This window comes from Pungitius pungitius, chromosome 3 (assembly GCF_949316345.1).
Source record: "Pungitius pungitius chromosome 3, fPunPun2.1, whole genome shotgun sequence".
In the NCBI taxonomy this organism is placed as follows: Eukaryota; Metazoa; Chordata; class Actinopteri; order Perciformes; family Gasterosteidae; genus Pungitius; species Pungitius pungitius.
The window spans coordinates 306,257-327,556 of NC_084902.1; the positions used below are offsets into that span (position 1 = coordinate 306,257).

At 41.4% G+C, this 21,300-nt stretch overlaps 2 protein-coding genes across 2 annotated transcripts; both read right to left on the bottom strand.

Annotated features, from left to right (window-relative positions):
• Positions 1–340: 340 nt before the first annotated feature.
• Positions 341–6,351, bottom strand: ap2m1b (adaptor related protein complex 2 subunit mu 1b). Its single transcript, XM_037474249.2, has 12 exons — positions 5,957–6,351; positions 5,062–5,176; positions 4,408–4,673; positions 3,783–3,865; positions 3,680–3,685; positions 3,446–3,581; positions 3,003–3,147; positions 2,761–2,880; positions 2,551–2,686; positions 2,355–2,452; positions 1,283–1,394; positions 341–1,190 (listed from the first exon to the last, which is right to left on the bottom strand). Exons 2-12 carry the CDS (start codon positions 5,133–5,135, stop codon positions 1,056–1,058), a joined length of 1,311 nt encoding a protein of 436 aa, XP_037330146.1. The 5' UTR covers positions 5,136–5,176; positions 5,957–6,351; the 3' UTR covers positions 341–1,055.
• A 654-nt stretch (positions 6,352–7,005) lies between these two features.
• LOC119219138 (segment polarity protein dishevelled homolog DVL-3) lies at positions 7,006–21,095 on the bottom strand. The gene is made up of 15 exons (XM_037474061.2): positions 20,727–21,095; positions 19,460–19,529; positions 19,253–19,386; positions 19,013–19,092; positions 12,574–12,706; positions 11,765–11,864; positions 10,452–10,521; positions 9,933–10,072; positions 9,230–9,306; positions 8,994–9,061; positions 8,823–8,903; positions 8,616–8,750; positions 8,059–8,226; positions 7,671–7,871; positions 7,006–7,271 (listed from the first exon to the last, which is right to left on the bottom strand). Exons 1-15 carry the CDS (start codon positions 20,888–20,890, stop codon positions 7,006–7,008), a joined length of 1,887 nt encoding a protein of 628 aa, XP_037329958.1. The 5' UTR covers positions 20,891–21,095.
• Between the last annotated feature and the right edge of the window lie 205 nt (positions 21,096–21,300).

The following is a 21,300-nucleotide window of genomic DNA, read 5'->3' on the forward strand; positions in this document are numbered from 1 at the left end:
ATAGTAAGTTATTCTGTCGTCACGATTTAAACAAACCGATTCAGAATCTTTTAGCCATCACCATAGTAACAACATCGTCTTCATTCAGAAGAACACAGTGAAGTGACCCTGTGACCCCTCAGGTAGAACCAGTGCTGTAGCTCAGCAGCAGCATCCCATAATGCTTCAGTGTTCCGGAGCAGGCGTCTCCTGGCAGCCGCAACGTCTCAGAGACGGACTTTCAGCCACAGCTGAAGGACGAGGATTTAATTACACGTCTGTCCATTCACCTGTCCATCACACACACACACACACACACACACACACACACACACACACTAAAGACACTAAAGACACTTAATGACTTCAGATTTAACTTTATTTCTGACACATCAAGATACAAAAACTGTAAAATCAATAGAAATGAAAGCAGAGAGAATTCATTAAATTCAACAAACACTGAGAGCAAAGCATGCTGGGTAAACAGATCACAGACGGGCCCAATCCCAATCTCCTTCTCTGACCCCTGACCCCTGAGGGCAGAGTCAGATTCTGAGGCCTGTAAATATGACGGGTCAGCACTTAGATGCCAAATGTCACGTCACCATGACAACGGCTGCTATCTAGCACCGATGTGGGGATTTAATTAAGACTTTTTACTCCGATTTCAAAGGATGTTGTTATGGTGACATTTTATATTTGATGAATAAATATCGTGTGATGTCATGTGTTCCTTGATGTTCTAAATGTATACATTCTGTGTATTGTCCTCTTTGTTGAACTTTTTGACATTCCTTTGGGCTACGTCTTACGTAAAGGGTTCATAAAGGGCTCAATACAATAGAACGGAAGCCTCCAACTCTGCTCTGATTGGTTGGTCTGTCTCTTAAAGGAACACACCATCTATCTCACACACATGTAGTAAAGACTCCAAATGTCCCCCTGGGGGTAAATTAAGTTTATATCTATCGATCTCCATCCAGGTGCATTATGGGAAGTGTAGGACCGGGGGTATCTAAACTAGGACTGGTTTCACAATGAGGAGGAGGAGGAGGAGGATGATGTCATGTCCTTCCTCAGCAGCGGGTCTCATAGATTCCACTTCGTCCGATGTAACGAACCCATTTAATGACGTCGTGATCACTGTAGTTCAGTTTGGGCTCAAACACCTTCAGGTACCTCACCTTCAGACCGGAGGGGGCAAAGGGCACCTGCGGGGGAGGAGTTAGACCAATTAACCCGTTTGTACTTCGTCACGTGTACGGGCGGACATGATGCTTATTATTAATGAATCATTAATGACCTCAAAGTTCATGGAGATGGGGGGGCGGGCCCACTTCTTCTTGTCGTTGGTGGGAAGCAGCTCGATCTCAGCACTGATTTGAGACTCCTTCATCCCGGCCATCCTCTTCACCCTGAGACACAAACACCTGTTACCTGGTGATGTCACACCCCCCTGGATTAGTTCACCGCTCTCTTCCTCATTGATGAACAGTTCTATGACATCACAAAGACCCGTTATGACATCACTTCCTTTACGAGCGCCATCGATGCTGAAAACAGGAATCATTTATTTACAAGAGTCCTAACGTTACGTGATGGACACCACACGCTGTCCCACACCATGTCCCACACACTGTCCCACACCATGTCCCACACCCTGTCCCACACCCTGTCCCACACCATGTCCCACACCCTGTCCCACACCATGTCCCACACCATGTCCCACACCCTGTCCCACACCATGTCCCACACCATGTCCCACACCCTGTCCCACACCATGTCCCACACGCTGTCCCACACCCTGTCCCACACCCTGTCCCACACCATGTCCCACACCATGTCCCACACCATGTCCCACACTCTGTCCCACACCATGTCCCACACCATGTCCCACACCCTGTCCCACACCCTGTCCCACACCATGTCCCACACTCTGTCCCACACCATGTCCCACACTCTGTCCCACACTCTGTCCCACACCATGTCCCACACCATGTCCCACACTCTGTCCCACACTCTGTCCCACACTCTGTCCCACACCATGTCCCACACCATGTCCCACACTCTGTCCCACACCATGTCCCACACTCTGTCCCACACTCTGTCCCACACCATGTCCCACACCATGTCCCACACTCTGTCCCACACCATGTCCCACACTCTGTCCCACACCATGTCCCACACCATGTCCCACACTCTGTCCCACACCATGTCCCACACATTGTCTCTGTTACCCTGTAACCCTTTGAGGAACGGAGACAGCCTGCTGTCAATCATCTGGTTAATTAGGGTTAGGGTTACGAGGATCGAGGCCCTGTTACCAGACAATGTCCCACCACAGGGTCAGTCAAGAGACATGAAGCACTTCTTACTTCCACACGATGGCGTTCTCGCTGGCTTTATATTTCGCTTTGCCCTTCATACAAATGAGCTGGACCCCGCTGGTGGTGAGGGGGGTGGGGATCTTCACCTGCGGTGGGCGGGGGTTGGTAACGTCAGTCATTATGAACATTCAATTTAGATAACCATTGATACTAGACGATTTGCATATTGTTATATGAATATTACCTCGATCTTCTGAGCGAGCAGAGACGACTTAAAGTTGGACTTAATGACAACTTTGACCTCCAGTTTGGTCCGCCCGACCTCTCGGACCAGCGGGATGACCCTGAACGGCAGGATGATGTCTTTGGTGGTTCGATACCTGCAAACAGACGGATGCACGCTCAGGCCTCACGTACGCTAGGTGTGTCTATGTGTGTGAGAGTGACCTCTGACCTCATGAGCTCGTAATCTCCATCAGGAGGGATGAAGCTGATGCTGCGTTCAGTGTCAAACTTGCTGAGACGAACACACTGATGGAAGGTGCAGTCATCAATGGCTATGGATTGTTTACCACTGAGGAGAGGGGACAGTTCAGAACCTCTACTGGAGAACCTTCTCTCTAAAGGAACAGACTCACAACTTCTACTAGAAGATGATGACAGACAGGAATTTATGTGGAGGTGATGACCTCTGACCTCTTGGCCACGTCCTCTGAACCGCCTCCTTTCCCCTGCTTATCGATGACAATTTTGTCGTTCATGCCGAATTTACACTCGGGCATCCCGCTCAGGTAGCTCTTCATCACCACGCGGCCGGAGACGTGGGCGCTGAGCACCTGACCTGCAAACAGAGCCAGAGACGGATAGAATGTGATGTCACGCTGCATCAAGGCTAGCTGCTAGCTGCTAGCTGCTGCTAACATTTATAAATCTCCTGAGCTGGAATGACGTTACCTATAGAGGGCCTGACCTTCAGGGGGCCTTACCTTCAGGGGGCGTTACCTTTACAGGATGTTACCTGTAGGGGGCGTTACCTTTAGAGGACGTTACCTTTAGGGGGCGTTACCTTCAGGGGGCGTTACCTTTAGGGGATGTTACTTTCTGAAGACGTCACCTCAGGAGTGGGGGGGGGACATTACCTTGGGGAGACATGAGCAGGTTGACGCTTTCCAACACGTCCAAGAAGAGCTCGTTGCGCCTGTATTTGATTCCTTCTCGTCTCCAGCCGATCTGACCGGTGACCTGACTGGTGATCTGAGACTGCTCCTCTTTGGTCTGTGTTTAAACAATAACAATATTATCCACAGTATTAGAGCTGTGTGTGTGTGTGAGTGTGTGTGAGTGTGTGTGTGTGTGTGAGTGTGTGGACTCACGTGGTGCTGCAGGACAAAGCAGGACCAAAGAAAAACAAACAGGAAACAGTGAGTTTCACATTGAAATCACATGAGGTTAGTTTTTAGATTTTTAATAACTTACCTGACTCTTGATTCCTTGCTGAGTGATGAAGGTTTTCAGAGCTCCGGTCTCTGAGTTTTGAGGGTAACCAAAGTCCAGAATCTCTGCAGGACACAAACACTGTTAGCCCCAACCAACAAACAAACAAATGAAAAAACATGAAGAGACACTCATTCTGCAGCTCGGAGTCAACTCTCGTCAGCGCTGTATTTTCTTTAGATTTAGATTTTCTCATCCAAGTCCAAAAATCAAAACCTAAAAAAACCACAGAGCGGCAGATAGATGGCGGCTTCAAGGAGGAGGGATGTCTTCCTGTTGGAGACAGAGTGAGACCTCCTGTCCACATCTTCAGGGCCAGAACCACCAACTGGAGACAGAGTGAGACCTCCTGTCCACATCTTCAGGGGCTTCTTCTTCAAGACCACTGAAGATTTTTGCCTGATGATGAAATGCTTTCAAATCACCTCTTAAAACATATTTTTGTACAAATTGTTTTTAAGTTGATTTGATTCAATTAGTTTACTATTTGCTGTATTGTTTAATCTATTTTTATCCTGTTATCATTTGAATGATTATATTATTATTTTCATATCATACCTATTGCTATTATTGTTTTTATCAGTATCATGAATGTTGCTTTGGTTACCGTCCAGCAGCTCGTAGATCAGGACAAAGTTGTTCTTCACGTTCTCCTCGCTGATCTTGCCGAAGTAGGCGGCCATGACGTCACACATCTTGTAGAGGAACTCGAACACCATGGTGGCGTTGACGTTCTGCTTGGTGGCGGCGGCGAGCCAAATGTTAGAGCGCTTCACGTGCAGGAAGCTGGTGCGGGCGATGTTGGTGACGGGGGAGCGCACCTGCTGCCGGGCGTGGATCACGTTGACCCGGAAAGCGTCCACGGCGTTCCTCCTGGAGACGTTGGATGTCACTTTCAGAATAAAAGACTCAGAGGACTCACTTAGAGGAGACTAAAGTGGCAACAGAATATTTGACCATATTAACGGGATGGTAGTAGTACCTGAACGCATCCTCTCTGTACCTGAACGCATCCTCTCTGTACATCCTCTCTGTACCTGAACGCATCCTCTCTGCACATCCTCTCTGTACCTGAACGCATCCTCTCTGTACCTGAAGGCATCCTCTCTGTACCTGAACGCATCCTCTCTGTACCTGAACGCATCCTCTCTGCACATCCTCTCTGTACCTTAACGCATCGTTATATCATAGCATCCCATGACTCTTGGTGACAGGTTGTCTCATGCTCGTGGGCACGTGGGCAGCGACCTTTAGGACTCACCCAATGTCATCTCGATAAACCCTGGAGATCAGCACCTCCCCCTTGTGGTTGTAAATGAAGAGTCCTCCAATCATGGCGGCACCTGTCACTCACAGCTGATCATAATGAAGAGTCACTGCAGAGGAGGAGGAGGGAGGAGTAAGTCACACAGGTTGAGGGGGTGGAGCCTAATGAACAGCTGATCTGACACAGAAGAAGATGAAAAGAACAAGCGACATGTTTAGGCAGCTCCTTACTTACTCTGTTCCATTTCTACCAATTAATCCCCCTAAATATTACAAACTGTTCATTTAATAATCATTTCATCACCATACTCATTATATAACAACATCCTCTCACTCATATTTGGGGATGATATCATCAACGCTGGAGACGAGAGAAGAAAATGCTACTTGAGTTGATTGCAGATGCTGATTAGCATGCTAGCTCATCCAGTTAAATAACCACAATAAACGGGTGATGGATCTCATTCAGCTCCATTTAAAACACACACATTGTTCCACTGGTCTCGTGGAACAATGTGACCACATCCACTTTCGGGACACAGATGAACAGAAGATTTCATCTTTGTACGTTAAAAGGGAACCAGTTTGACTCACAGGGTGACGTCACTGCACGGTTACGCAACGCTGCAATAAAACATTATTATTGATCAAACGGATTCATTTTTGGCACTGAAAATAAATAATGTTTACATAACTGCGGTTATCTCTGCGCGGAAATGAATAGTGGTGCTTGTTGAGGTATTAAAGATGATAAATATCGACCCGCTCGTGCGTCGTTCAATATCAGCATCTTTTCGACGGCAGTTGGTAGAACACGACTAGCTTAGCTGTTAGCAACGTGCTAGCGTCACCGCGGCTGCTGCGGTGGTACCGGGGCTCCGGGGTCTTACCGGCTTCGTAGAGGGGTCTGCTGTGTGTCCGGTCTCCTCCGGTCTGAGGCAAGATGTCTGCAGACCGTCAGCTGACGGCGGCCCGGTTCAGAACGCCGCCCTCTCCTCCTCCTCGCAAGGCCTGTCTCAAGGATACGTGGAGCGGATCTGTAGGCTACCGTTAGATGCTCAACTTGTTGGTTTGACTCCCACACCGAAAGGTTACCGGGGGCTTTTCTCCCGCTGTGACCGCTCACCAGAGCCGGAGGCTGCGCGTAAGCGGATTGGGTCGCGAGGAGAGAGGAAGCTAGTGTGCACTGGGATCCGGGTCGTTGTGCTGTGCTCATCCAGCATCATTAGGACACCAGGTCCAAGGACACCACGCAGGTCTTCAGAGGGGCCTTATGACGTCATTGTGAGGTGTTTCTCAACTTAAACTAGTGGAACTAGTCTGGTGCAGAGTGAAAACATGTGGACGTAACGAGGAGAAGTTCCTGGACTGTACTAACTGTAGAAAACATGGTCATTATATTACAAACCTATGTTAGTTACAAGCTTAAAAATGTCACACACCACAGCTGATAGTTGAGTATTTTGTATTTATTTATCATTGAATATTTAAAACTAGAGTGAAGAAAGAGGTAAAAAACTTTCAAAATAAGACAAAATAAGACAATAATGTGGTTGGTGCAGTAGTGCATCCCCCATGTACCCACATTACTCACTCAGGAGGACGTCAGGTGATACGCACACACAAGAATGAGACAACACTACATTGATTAAATAAACAGCACAAACCGGTCAAAAGAGACAAGTCTTTGTGGTCTTTGTGGTTTCTGTAGTCTATCGTATCTCTGGTCTCGGTGGTCTCTCTACGTATGTTGAGTGACATATGAAAGAAGACCATGATTAAGACCACCTCCTAGATGAAGGTCAAACAAATGGTTCTCCTCCTCGTCTCTTGGTTGAAACCATCAGCAGCTTGTGTACACGTTTCTTCAAAAGTACAAATGCGACAAAAAAAAATGAAAAGGTGATTCCTCAAAGGAAGTGACCTCATCGTGGCAGGATCACATGACGTCCACAAAGAAGTCCCCGGGGTTCCCCACGGCGAGACAGAAGGACTGCCGACCTCGGGGCGACGGAGCAGGCAGGAGGTCCCTGGAGTCTTTGTTACCGTGGAGACCAGAGCAGGAGGTCGGCGGTCTCCGGACGCCGTGGTCTCCAGGGGGCTCCACCAGCTGATTGCCAGGCTCCTGTTTGCTCGTCTCTGATTGGCCCCCGCGTCCTCGCTGCTTCTGAACGTCGCTGTGGTTAGATCCGCCGCTGTGACTTCCTGTTCACACAAACACCACGTTACCGTGGCAACGGGTGTAGTAGTAACAGATGTTGGTGTAAATTTGTCATTGATCCTTAGATTACTGGAGGATCCTAGAGTGTGATCAATCAATCAAATCAATTATTAATACAAACCATGAGAGAGACGTCTTTAGGTCAGATGGAATGTAATTATGGATCAATTGAGACCATAAAGCAGGTTAATGTTCTATAAATAGATCATATATGTATTTAAGCATTTAGAATAGTGACTAATCAGCACAAAGCTCTGAGTAAAGACCCGTTGATCAGTTTCTGAGTAACAAGAAACTGTCTTTCTAACAGCTTGTATTGATTATTGTATCGTAAGTATTGATCATGCAGGGTGATTATCATTAGGACAGAAAGCTGACGTCACCTTCACTGGGCTGACTTCCTCCCCCCCAGGCCGGCAGCTGGTGGAGGGGGGGGGGCGAGCTGTAGGGGTGGGGGATAGGGTACTGGTAGGGGAAGGCTGGGGGCCTCTGGGGGCCTGGTGCCGGACCCAGCTGCTCACAGTCTGATCCTCCTCCTCGACTGGAGGATTCTTCCTGATCCAGAACAGTCATCTCACACAAATCTGACAGACAGGAGGAATCAGTAGTATTAATCCGAGGTACCGATCCGAGTACTGGTACTAGTACTGGCACCTCAAACAGTACTTCTGAGACGAGGACCGGTAATTTCACCAGTCATAGTACAGGAACTGGTTAATGTAACTAATAATCACCAATCATTACTAAAACCCACTGAGAATCACTACTCACCTCCACACAGGTCCCTGAAGACGTAGTAACACTGCTCGGAGAAGGTCACCTTGTTGACGGTATGCCGGATGAAGCCGGCTTTCAGGAGGTTCCCGGCGTACTTGCGAGCCTCTCGGCGGTCGGTGAATCCTTCGAGGCTCCGGTGGAGCCAGTCCACCACGTCAGAACCTGTGGGCAGGTCACTCATTCACTCCACAGCAACCGAGGCTCCTCAGTGGTTTGGTCTAAGGCCCCACAGACACCACGTGGAGCGGTTGTTACAGGTAGACCTTGTCTCCTCAGGTAGATCAGGTCTACCTATATATTAACTAGAACCTCCTGATCACAGGACCTGCTAGACCTCTTCTGTGTGGACCTCTGCTTCTTTTTAGACCTCTGCTGAAAGCTACGACCATGTGAATCTTACCATTATGGTCAAAGGTCATGGTGAACTTAGCAGAACCCACACGTTGTTGTTCTTTTGATCACTGAGACACCAGTGGTGCACAATGTCACCTAAAAGGGACCAATGGTGGTCAATAACTCCTCAGTTCTCCGTCTGGAGCAGCTACTCCTACCTATGAAGGCGTTGGGGATGGTGATCTTCAGCCACATCCGGTCCCGAACCTCCAAACCGGACTCCGGGTTGGCCATTGCCTTCACAACGGCTGTCATCTCGCTGTGGATGGTCAGGTGGTTCTCCTCGTGTACGCCTGAAAGAGCAGCAGCAGGTTATATTGGGACCCGGGGGACAGGGGGGCTGCAGTGGCTGATGGGAGTCTCACCGTAGTGGGGGGGGAGCCTCCCCGTCATGGCGGCTGTGTGAGACACCCAGGCGGCCGGGTCGATCGGACGGACCGGCTCGCCTTCCAGGACAGGATCAAAGATGGAGGACAAGAAGGTGAGGGTCTAAGCCGTTAGGGGGGGCAGAAAGGTAAGATACGAAGAAGACTTACTCCTCGGAAGACTGAAGCAACCACGAGGACTCGGATCCCAGCACTTCGCCACCGTCAGCGTCACGGGACTAAAGGGGTACGTATAGATGTGTTACTTCTTCTACGAGTAGGAGTAGTACAATTACTAGTAGTATTTGTCACCCCCTAAGGAAGATCTCTCTCAGGATTACATTTAGTGTTTGTAGTAATGTTATTTTTAGTATTATTTTAAGTAGTATTACTAGCAGAAGTCTCACCCAGGCTTGTGGACGATCTCTCTCAGGACTCTAACAGCGTCATCGTTGCTCATGTTCTCAAAGTTGATGTTGTTCACCTGACAAACAGACACAGTTGATCTACTCACTTACTACGTAGTACCACTAAGAGGAGTACTAACATCTCTTACAGAAGTACTGGTACCTCTAAATATAAGTAGCACCACCGGTATTAATATTTGATGGTCGCACGCTACCTGAAGATTAACCTTCACAAGACTAAACTTCTTTTGCTCACTTCACTCTGCATCAAACCGTTGTTGCTCCTTCACTGAAACACTAAACAAGATGCAGAGTGTTTGATGTTCTGGCTCCTAAATGGTGGAACGAGCTCCCCGATGACATCATGACAGCTAAAAGCACATCTTTACACACTACACCGGGACCAGGTAGCATGTTATTAGCATTTACTCATAGCACGTTTTGGCTTCCTTGAAGAAATGTTACTGGTTCTTGTTGTTCTGGTTCTGTTCCCTCTGGGTCGAATGTATTTGTTGTAAGTCACTATCGCTAAAATCTCAATTTAAAATACAGTAGTACTTGCAGAAGTTCATGTGGTAGAAGTACATGTAGTACTAGTAGTAGTGCCTGCAGTAGTAGTATAGTAGTGCATGTAGTTCTAGTACATGTTATAGTGCATGTAGTAGTAATACAGGTAGTACTAGTTGTAGAAAGGTATTAGTACCTGCAGCAGCATGTCTCCAGGCTCGATGCGTCCATCTGATGCCACAGCTCCACCCTTCATGATGGAGCCGATATAAATACCTCCGTCTCCTCGCTCGTTACTCTGACCAACAATACTGATACCCAGGAAGTTATACCTCTCTGAAGACAGGGAGACAGGGGACACAGAGACATGCAGACAGAAGGACAGGGAGACAGGTAGGACAGACAGAGCGACATGAAGTAGCACAGTATTTATTACTTCAATACAATCATCTTGCCGCATGATAATAAATATGATCAGAGATGATGAGGTAGTTTAACAAGGTTATAGTCTACTGTGTGCAAAGTTACAGGTACCTCTTCAGGTTCTAACTCTTCAGCTTCTACCTCTTCTGCTTCTACCTCTTCTGATTCTACCTCTTCTGCTTCTACCTCTTCTGATTCTTCCTCTTCAGGTTCTAACTCTTCTGCTTCTACCTCTTCTGCTTCTACATTTTCTGCTTCTACCTCTTCTGCTTCTACCTCTTCTGGTACTCACCCATGTTCAGAGTTACAGTGACGACGTTGAGTGACATGGTGGAGTCAGTGACACTACTGAAAGACACAGACTGAGGCAGACAGGGAGGAGGACAGATAAAGGAGGACAGACAGGGCAAAAGATAGGATAATGTACAGGAGGACGGATAGGAAGACGGACAGGAGGACAAATAAAGGAGGACAGAGACAGAGTTAAAAGATAAGAAAGCACAGATAAATAAAACATGACAACAAAAGAAAGCTGACCACATGACATCATCAGCTGCTTCCTGTCTGAGACATTCCCCAATAAGATAAACTGTACTACTGTAATATTGTGTAAACTCATAAATATATGGGCATGGATTATTTTTTTATTGCTATTAATCGCATGATTTGTGTATTGAGCCCTTTTATTTATCCAAACACTTTAAACAAGGTGCTTTTTTACCAGCAGAATCCCCTTAACAAAGTAGCAGTTAATTTTTTCTTGTAAATCTCAACTTAAAAATGTATTTAATCATCAAATATAAAACTAACAGTGCAGTCATGTTGTGTCTAGTTTGTTGCATCACAACATTTTACATTCAGAATCCTGTTTTCTTGGTTTTCTGAACAAATACGTCACTGGAACCCTCCTGGGTCCTAAGGCCCTCCGTGTAGGGCTTCTTGTAAACATTCATAGGCATTATGAACATCAATGTACCAACATACATATATATATATGTAGAACAAATACCACTATTGAGCAGAGTGGCTGTTTGTGCTGGGGGAGGACGGCATGGCGGGGGCTACCCGAGTAAAGAGTTACAATTAAGAGCAATAAAAACTTGTGATTAAACACCAAAAGTAACCTTTAAGAAGTCCCACTATCAAATACTCTCATTGGTTGAGATGTGCGATGACACCCCTCCCACAACCAATACTGGCGTCTGGTACTGGTGGGGTGTCTGAATGTGTATTCAGAGCCAGACAGAAACAGACTAATAACAACAACAACAAATAATCAATTAAAAAAGCTTCCTCTACGTATCAAACAGAAGGACCACTTAAAGCAGCGCTATGCTAAGCTAGCTGTTATGCTAAGCCAGCTGCTAGGCATAGCTCGAGTTGCTAGTTCAACATGGTCCACCCATTTGAATTCTGCCTCGAAGATGATCGTATTTTTGTTTTTAAAATAACATTGACAATTAAAACAAGTGTTTAAAATACACACTTTCTAAAGAGATTACTCATTGAAAACAAACATTGTAACAAAAAAATCTCTGTGTTACAGTGTTTGTGTCTCTCTGTGTGTCTGTGTGTGTGTCTGTGTGTGTGTCTGTGTGTGTGTACCTTCTCCATCCGTTGTGGTGTTTTGGGTTTCTTGTGGCGTCGTCGTTGTGTTCTGATGAGTTTGGGAGATGAGCTGCTCTGACCTGTTGATTGGCTGAACCTAGTGTGACATCATAGAGGGGAAACAAGGTGATTGCCAGCTCTGTGGTTACTAAGCAACAAAGTGTTCATCCAATCGCTCTGTCAGTATAATTATGTTCATAGATTAGACCTAAAATATTGTTACAACACAACATTTGTTGATATGACAATTGAGTTAAAAAAAAATTTGGAGAAATTTAACTTGAATGAACCAATTGAAAAAGAAATTACAAAAGAAAAATACAGATATAAAACAAACCTTTATAAACAAAACTCAGAAATATTTTGAGGGAAATAAAATCCAGAATCCCGAAAGGTGAAAGAGTAACGGAGGTGGAGCTTCCGATCACGAACTATTGATCACATGGGATCAAAGTGCGGAGGAGAGGAGCTGCTCGGTCCGACTAACAGGAACAAATCATTGCTGCTCTCAGATCTGCAGGGACGCTTTTATCTGCAGGACAATAAACATGCTGAATCGACGGTCACATGACCCTTGGCAACCAATTGGAGCAGGGGGAGGAGCCTGGAGAATGAACAGGTTTACTGGAGCAGAAGGCAGAAGGCCGCAGGGCAGGTGTGTGGGGACCAATCACAGGGAGAGTTGCTGATGATGTCACTGAGTCACATTATCAGGATGCTTAAAGGAGCAGTACCAGATTTAAAATCATCTTTAGCTTAGCTTAGCACAAAGACTGGAAGCGTGTGATATGTGTCACTATGTGTACCTTCCTCCTGAGTCTTCCTCAGAGGAGCAAAAGCTGCTGGTCTCTAATTGGCTGCTCGGTTGGGTTGATGGCCTGTCACCTACGGCCATAGGCCCAGGCCCAGTTTGATCAGCCGGTCTTTGGTGGGCGTGGCCTGCAGAGAAGGTGGCCAATCAGAAACACAGAACCCTTAAACATTAACCACTTTACACAAGCTGTTTCTCATTTCCTCCCGAGGCCGCTCATCCTTTATCGACTCAGCTGTCCCGTTCCGTCTGCTCTACATTACAGTGAGTTTAGTGTCATCATAAACTAACTCTACATTGAGTTTAGTGTCATCATAAACTAACTCTACATTGAGTTTAGTGTGATTATAAACTAACTCTACATTGAGTTTAGTGTGATTATAAACTAACTACATTGAGTTTAGTGTGATTATAAACTAACTCTACATTGAGTTTAGTGTCATTATAAACTAACTCTACATTGAGTTTAGTGTGATTATAAACTAACTCTACATTGAGTTTAGTGTCATTATAAACTAACTCTACATTGAGTTTAGTGTCATCCTAAACTAACTACATTGAGTTTAGTGTGATTATAAACTAACTCTACATTGAGTTTAGTGTGATTATAAACTAACTCTACGTTGAGTTTAGTATCATTATAAACTAACTCTACGTTGAGTTTAGTATCATTATAAACTAACTCTACATTTAGTTTAGTGTGATTATAAACTAACTCTACATTGAGTTTAGTGTGATTATAAACTAACTCTACATTGAGTTTAGTGTGATTATAAACTAACTCTACGTTGAGTTTAGTATCATTATAAACTAACTCTACGTTGAGTTTAGTATCATTATAAACTAACTCTACATTTAGTTTAGTGTGATTATAAACTAACTCTACATTGAGTTTAGTGTGATTATAAACTAACTCTACATTGAGTTTAGTGTGATTATAAACTAACTCTACGTTGAGTTTAGTATCATTATAAACTAACTCTACGTTGAGTTTAGCGTGATTATAAACTATAAACTAACTCTACATTGCGTTTAGTGTGATTATAAACTAACTCTACATTGAGTTTAGTGTGATTATAAACTAACACTACATTGAGTTTAGTGTGATTATAAACTAACTCTACATTGAGTTTAGTGTCATTATAAACTAACTCTACATTGAGTTTAGTGTCATCATAAACTAACTCTACATTGAGTTTAGTGTGATTATAAACTAACTCTACGTTGAGTTTAGTGTCATTATAAACTAACTCTACATTTAGTTTAGTGTGATTATAAACTAACTCTACATTTAGTTTAGTGTGATTATAAACTAACTCTACGTTGAGTTTAGCGTGATTATAAACTATAAACTAACTCTACATTGAGTTTAGTGTGATTATAAACTAACTCTACATTGAGTTTAGTGTGATTATAAACTAACTCTACATTGAGTTTAGTGTCATTATAAACTAACTCTACATTGAGTTTAGTGTCATCATAAACTAACTCTACATTGAGTTTAGTGTGATTATAAACTAACTCTACGTTGAGTTTAGTGTCATTATAAACTAACTCTACATTTAGTTTAGTGTGATTATAAACTAACTCTACATTTAGTTTAGTGTGATTATAAACTAACTCTACGTTGAGTTTAGCGTGATTATAAACTATAAACTAACTCTACATTGAGTTTAGTGTGATTATAAACTAACTCTACATTGAGTTTAGTGTGATTATAAACTAACTCTACATTGAGTTTAGTGTCATTATAAACTAACTCTACATTGAGTTTAGTGTCATCATAAACTAACTCTACATTGAGTTTAGTGTGATTATAAACTAACTCTACGTTGAGTTTAGTGTAATTATAAACTAACTCTACATTTAGTTTAGTGTGATTATAAACTAACTCTACATTTAGTTTAGTGTGATTATAAACTAACTCTACGTTGAGTTTAGCGTGATTATAAACTATAAACTAACTCTACATTGAGTTTAGTGTGATTATAAACTAACTCTACATTGAGTTTAGTGTCATTATAAACTAACTCTACATTGAGTTTAGTGTCATCCTAAACTAACTACATTGAGTTTAGTGTGATTATAAACTAACTCTACATTGAGTTTAGTGTGATTATAAACTAACTCTACGTTGAGTTTAGTATCATTATAAACTAACTCTACGTTGAGTTTAGTATCATTATAAACTAACTCTACATTTAGTTTAGTGTGATTATAAACTAACTCTACATTGAGTTTAGTGTGATTATAAACTAACTCTACATTGAGTTTAGTGTGATTATAAACTAACTCTACGTTGAGTTTAGTATCATTATAAACTAACTCTACGTTGAGTTTAGTATCATTATAAACTAACTCTACATTTAGTTTAGTGTGATTATAAACTAACTCTACATTGAGTTTAGTGTGATTATAAACTAACTCTACATTGAGTTTAGTGTGATTATAAACTAACTCTACGTTGAGTTTAGTATCATTATAAACTAACTCTACGTTGAGTTTAGCGTGATTATAAACTATAAACTAACTCTACATTGCGTTTAGTGTGATTATAAACTAACTCTACATTGAGTTTAGTGTGATTATAAACTAACTCTACATTGAGTTTAGTGTGATTATAAACTAACTCTACATTGAGTTTAGTGTCATTATAAACTAACTCTACATTGAGTTTAGTGTCATCATAAACTAACTCTACATTGAGTTTAGTGTGATTATAAACTAACTCTACGTTGAGTTTAGTGTCATTATAAACTAACTCTACATTTAGTTTAGTGTGATTATAAACTAACTCTACATTTAGTTTAGTGTGATTATAAACTAACTCTACGTTGAGTTTAGCGTGATTATAAACTATAAACTAACTCTACATTGAGTTTAGTGTGATTATAAACTAACTCTACATTGAGTTTAGTGTGATTATAAACTAACTCTACATTGAGTTTAGTGTCATTATAAACTAACTCTACATTGAGTTTAGTGTCATCATAAACTAACTCTACATTGAGTTTAGTGTGATTATAAACTAACTCTACGTTGAGTTTAGTGTAATTATAAACTAACTCTACATTTAGTTTAGTGTGATTATAAACTAACTCTACATTTAGTTTAGTGTGATTATAAACTAACTCTACGTTGAGTTTAGCGTGATTATAAACTATAAACTAACTCTACATTGAGTTTAGTGTGATTATAAACTAACTCTACATTGAGTTTAGTGTGATTATAAACTAACTCTACATTGAGTTTAGTGTGATTATAAACTAACTCTACATTGAGTTTAGTGTGATTATAAACTAACTCTACATTGAGTTTAGTGTGATTATAAACTAACTCTACATTGAGTTTAGTGTGATTATAAACTAACTCTACATTGAGTTTAGTGTGATTATAAACTAACTCTACATTGAGTTTAGTGTGATTATAAACTAACTCTACATTGAGTTTAGTGTGATTATAAACTAACTCTACATTGAGTTTAGTGTGATTATAAACTAACTCTACATTGAGTTTAGTGTCATTATAAACTAACTCTACATTGAGTTTAGTGTGATTATAAACTAACTCTACATTGAGTTTAGTGTCATTATAAACTAACTCTACATTGAGTTTAGTGTCATCATAAACTAACTCTACATTGAGTTTAGTGTGATTATAAACTAACTCTACGTTGAGTTTAGTGTCATTATAAACTAACTCTACATTTAGTTTAGTGTGATTATAAACTAACTCTACATTTAGTTTAGTGTGATTATAAACTAACTCTACGTTGAGTTTAGCGTGATTATAAACTATAAACTAACTCTACATTGAGTTTAGTGTGATTATAAACTAACTCTACATTGAGTTTAGTGTGATTATAAACTAACTCTACATTGAGTTTAGTGTCATTATAAACTAACTCTACATTGAGTTTAGTGTCATCATAAACTAACTCTACATTGAGTTTAGTGTGATTATAAACTAACTCTACGTTGAGTTTAGTGTAATTATAAACTAACTCTACATTTAGTTTAGTGTGATTATAAACTAACTCTACATTTAGTTTAGTGTGATTATAAACTAACTCTACGTTGAGTTTAGCGTGATTATAAACTATAAACTAACTCTACATTGAGTTTAGTGTGATTATAAACTAACTCTACATTGAGTTTAGTGTGATTATAAACTAACTCTACATTGAGTTTAGTGTGATTATAAACTAACTCTACATTGAGTTTAGTGTGATTATAAACTAACTCTACATTGAGTTTAGTGTGATTATAAACTAACTCTACATTGAGTTTAGTGTGATTATAAACTAACTCTACATTGAGTTTAGTGTGATTATAAACTAACTCTACATTGAGTTTAGTGTGATTATAAACTAACTCTACATTGAGTTTAGTGTGATTATAAACTAACTCTACATTGAGTTTAGTGTGATTATAAACTAACTCTACATTGAGTTTAGTGTCATTATAAACTAACTCTACATTGAGTTTAGTGTCATCCTAAACTAACTACATTGAGTTTAGTGTGATTATAAACTAACTCTACATTGAGTTTAGTGTGATTATAAACTAACTCTACGTTGAGTTTAGTATCATTATAAACTAACTCTACATTTAGTTTAGTGTGATTATAAACTAACTCTACATTGAGTTTAGTGTGATTATAAACTAACTCTACATTGAGTTTAGTGTGATTATAAACTAACTCTACGTTGAGTTTAGTATCATTATAAACTAACTCTACGTTGAGTTTAGCGTGATTATAAACTATAAACTAACTCTACATTGCGTTTAGTGTGATTATAAACTAACTCTACATTGAGTTTAGTGTGATTATAAACTAACTCTACATTGAGTTTAGTGTGATTATAAACTAACTCTACATTGAGTTTAGTGTCATTATAAACTAACTCTACATTGAGTTTAGTGTCATCATAAACTAACTCTACATTGAGTTTAGTGTGATTATAAACTAACTCTACGTTGAGTTTAGCGTGATTATAAACTATAAACTAACTCTACATTGAGTTTAGTGTGATTATAAACTAACTCTACATTGAGTTTAGTGTGATTATAAACTAACTCTACATTGAGTTTAGTGTGATTATAAACTAACTCTACATTGAGTTTAGTGTGATTATAAACTAACTCTACATTGAGTTTAGTGTGATTATAAACTAACTCTACATTGAGTTTAGTGTGATTATAAACTAACTCTACATTGAGTTTAGTGTGATTATAAACTAACTCTACATTGAGTTTAGTGTGATTATAAACTAACTCTACATTGAGTTTAGTGTGATTATAAACTAACTCTACATTGAGTTTAGTGTGATTATAAACTAACTCTACATTGAGTTTAGTGTCATCCTAAACTAACTACATTGAGTTTAGTGTGATTATAAACTAACTCTACATTGAGTTTAGTGTGATTATAAACTAACTCTACGTTGAGTTTAGTATCATTATAAACTAACTCTACGTTGAGTTTAGTATCATTATAAACTAACTCTACATTTAGTTTAGTGTGATTATAAACTAACTCTACATTGAGTTTAGTGTGATTATAAACTAACTCTACATTGAGTTTAGTGTGATTATAAACTAACTCTACGTTGAGTTTAGTATCATTATAAACTAACTCTACGTTGAGTTTAGCGTGATTATAAACTATAAACTAACTCTACATTGCGTTTAGTGTGATTATAAACTAACTCTACATTGAGTTTAGTGTGATTATAAACTAACTCTACATTGAGTTTAGTGTGATTATAAACTAACTCTACATTGAGTTTAGTGTCATTATAAACTAACTCTACATTGAGTTTAGTGTCATCATAAACTAACTCTACATTGAGTTTAGTGTGATTATAAACTAACTCTACGTTGAGTTTAGTGTCATTATAAACTAACTCTACATTGAGTTTAGTGTGATTATAAACTAACTCTACATTGAGTTTAGTGTGATTATAAACTAACTCTACATTGAGTTTAGTGTCATTATAAACTAACTCTACATTGAGTTTAGTGTGATATTCTGGTAAACAGTTAAACTAGCTATTATATGACAGAAAGTATGTGCATACAAGTTAATAAATGTGTTTGTCGCTGTGGTTTTTATTGCCTGTATTGATTGATTTCCGTTTCATTTAAGATTGCAATATTAGTTTACGTTAAAAGTTCAGGGATTAACCGATTTTAATCAAACGACTGTAAAATGTTCCTCTGTCTGCCTGAAATATATTATATAATATATATATATTCAAACAGTGAGTCCCTCCATAGGACAGACCGTCTTCTTTCAGGGACGGCTTGGTTCAGCCTATGAGTCATGAGGCCCATGAAGACCAGAAGGCCGGGTCTTCTGGAGGATGCAACCCAGCAAATGAGACACAGCTTTAAACTGAGATCAGGAGACAGGACTATGGAGAAGCTCACCTCGCTCTTCTCTCTCAGGGGGCGAAGCGACGGGTTTGAACTCTGACCCCTGAAGCTCATCTTGACTCACAGCAGCAGCACTGAGAGACAGACAGACATCATCTCAAGAATAGATTAAAAAGGCTTTTTACCCACTAAATATGTACTCAAACACTACTGCTAACATGCTAACACACATACATATTAACACACAAACCAACATACTTATAAGATTGTGTTGCTAGAATGACTGAGACTCACTGGAAGGACGGAGGTCTGGAGTCTCCTATCACACCTGTCCTTTCTATGGGGGGCGGGGCCAGGCTGGTGGGCGTGGCTATAGACTGAAGATCCGACCCCCTGAAATCTAACTGACAGGTGTCTGAAGACACCAACTGGAGAAAGAGAAACACCCGTCAGCAGTTACAAGTGTGTGTGTGTGTGTGTGTGTGTGTGTGTGTTTCTGACCCAGCAGACGACTCGTCCGTTCACAAAGGGAAGGATGGCATCTTCATCACTGATCTCTTCTTTAACCACCCTGTGAAAGACACATATTATCATCATCTTCATCAGATCTCCACCACAATGACTATTCTCTCTTTCTATAACTATCTCATTAATGATTCAGCTTCTTCCACTGAGTATTTGTGCTTTCTCACCTCACACTGAATGACATGTAATGGTTCTACCTGATGCTGGTTCTACGTCATGGAGGTTTTAGGTGATGCTGGTTCTACGTGATTCTGGTTCTATGTGATGCTGGTTCTACCCGATACTGGTTTTACCTGATGGAGGTTCTACCTGATGGAGGTTCTACGTGATTCTGGTTCTACGTGATTCTGGTTCTACTTGATGGAGGTTCTACGTGATTCTGGTTCTACGTGATGGAGGTTCTACGTGATGCTGGTTCTACCTGATGGAGGTTCTACGTGATTCTGGTTGTATGTGATGCTGGTTCTACGTGATGCTGGTTCTGCTTGATGGAGGTTCTACGTGATGCTGGTTCTACGTGATGCTGGTTCTGCTTGATGGAGGTTCTACCTGATGGAGGTTCTACGTGATTCTGGTTCTACGCGATTCAGGTTCTACGTGATGCTGGTTCTACGTGATTCTGGTTCTACTTGATGGAGGTTCTACGTGATTCTGGTTCTACGTGATGGAGGTTCTACGTGATGCTGGTTTTACGTGATTCTGGTTCTACTTGATGGAGGTTCTATGTGATGCTGGTTCTACTTGATGGAGGTTCTATGTGATGCTGGTTCTACCTGATGGAGGTTCTATGTGATGCTGGTTTTACGTGATTCTGGTTCTATGTGATGCTGGTTCTACTTGATGGAGGTTCTATGTGATGCTGGTTCTACCTGGAGGTTGTCCCTGCAGTGGTCCTACAGTACACCTGGCTTACTATGAATTGAACGCCTTGTACATCGTTTACATTGTTCATCCTGCAACCTCACAACAGGTTTCTTCCCTTTTCTCCCTCTTGACGGGTCTTCTCAGTTCTTTTGGGCACCGTGTACAGACTGTAAAACCCTCTGAGGACATTTGTAATGTGAGATTTTGGGCTGTACAAAATAAAATGAATTGAATTAAGATACTTACTAATTTGATCTTTTTACACTATTTTTCATTATCAATCATAAAACATAAGTGTCTAGTAGTAATTGGTTTAATAACAAAAACAACACCAATGACGTCACGCCCCGTTGTCATTAATATTGATCACGTGACTAACCCAATCTCGTCGTCCACGGACTTGAAGAAGAATTTGACGTTCGGTTTGTTGAGGACGTGTTTGAAGTCCGCTAGTGTGACGCGCTGCGCGGGTACGTTGATCCGGATCAGGTAGGGGGTCTCCTGGTCCTCCAGGTGGTAGATGACTCGCGTCTCCTCCGCCATGCTGCCCCCCCCCCCCTCGGTCCCGGCACGGCACGGCACGGCGCGGCGCAACGGTCGAGGGGGATGCTGATGTGAGACGGGCACCTGTCTGTCTGCCGTCCGTCTGTCGGTCCGTCTGTTCCGGTCCAGATGAGTCGGTCCAGATGCAGGTCTCTGATGCTCTCAGGCTCCTCTGGAAGAAACGATGACGTCAAGGTAAAAGCAATAAGTGGAGACTTCCGGTTGAGCTCTTCAAAATAAAATATCTGAACCCGTCTCCTCCTCCTTAAGTGATGATAAACTTTACATTTTTACATTTAGTTTAGTGGTGTAGGTGAGGCGTTTGCTGCTGTGGTTTTTATTGGCTGTAATACTATTAGCTGAAAGTTTGGGGCTTAGCCGATTTATTTAAAATGCTGAAGAATGAAATG

Bases quoted from the DNA above. Each gene is read 5' to 3' on its own strand.
- ap2m1b (XM_037474249.2), bottom strand. From the start codon at position 5,135: ATGATTGGAGGACTCTTCATTTACAACCACAAGGGGGAGGTGCTGATC. The intron at 3,148-3,445 runs GTAATGTCCCCC...CTCTGTTTGCAG, and splicing joins CCTGCTCATGTCTCCCCAAG to GTCAGGTGCTCAGCGCCCAC. The intron at 2,453-2,550 runs GTAATATTCATA...CGCCCACCGCAG, and splicing joins TGCTCGCTCAGAAGATCGAG to GTGAAGATCCCCACCCCCCT.
- LOC119219138 (XM_037474061.2), bottom strand. From the start codon at position 20,890: ATGGCGGAGGAGACGCGAGTCATCTACCACCTGGAGGACCAGGAGACC. The intron at 9,307-9,932 runs GTACTAATACCT...TCTGTTTGTCAG, and splicing joins CTGGAGACATGCTGCTGCAG to GTGAACAACATCAACTTTGA. The intron at 8,227-8,615 runs GTAGGAGTAGCT...ACCTGCCCACAG, and splicing joins CATCCCCAACGCCTTCATAG to GTTCTGACGTGGTGGACTGG.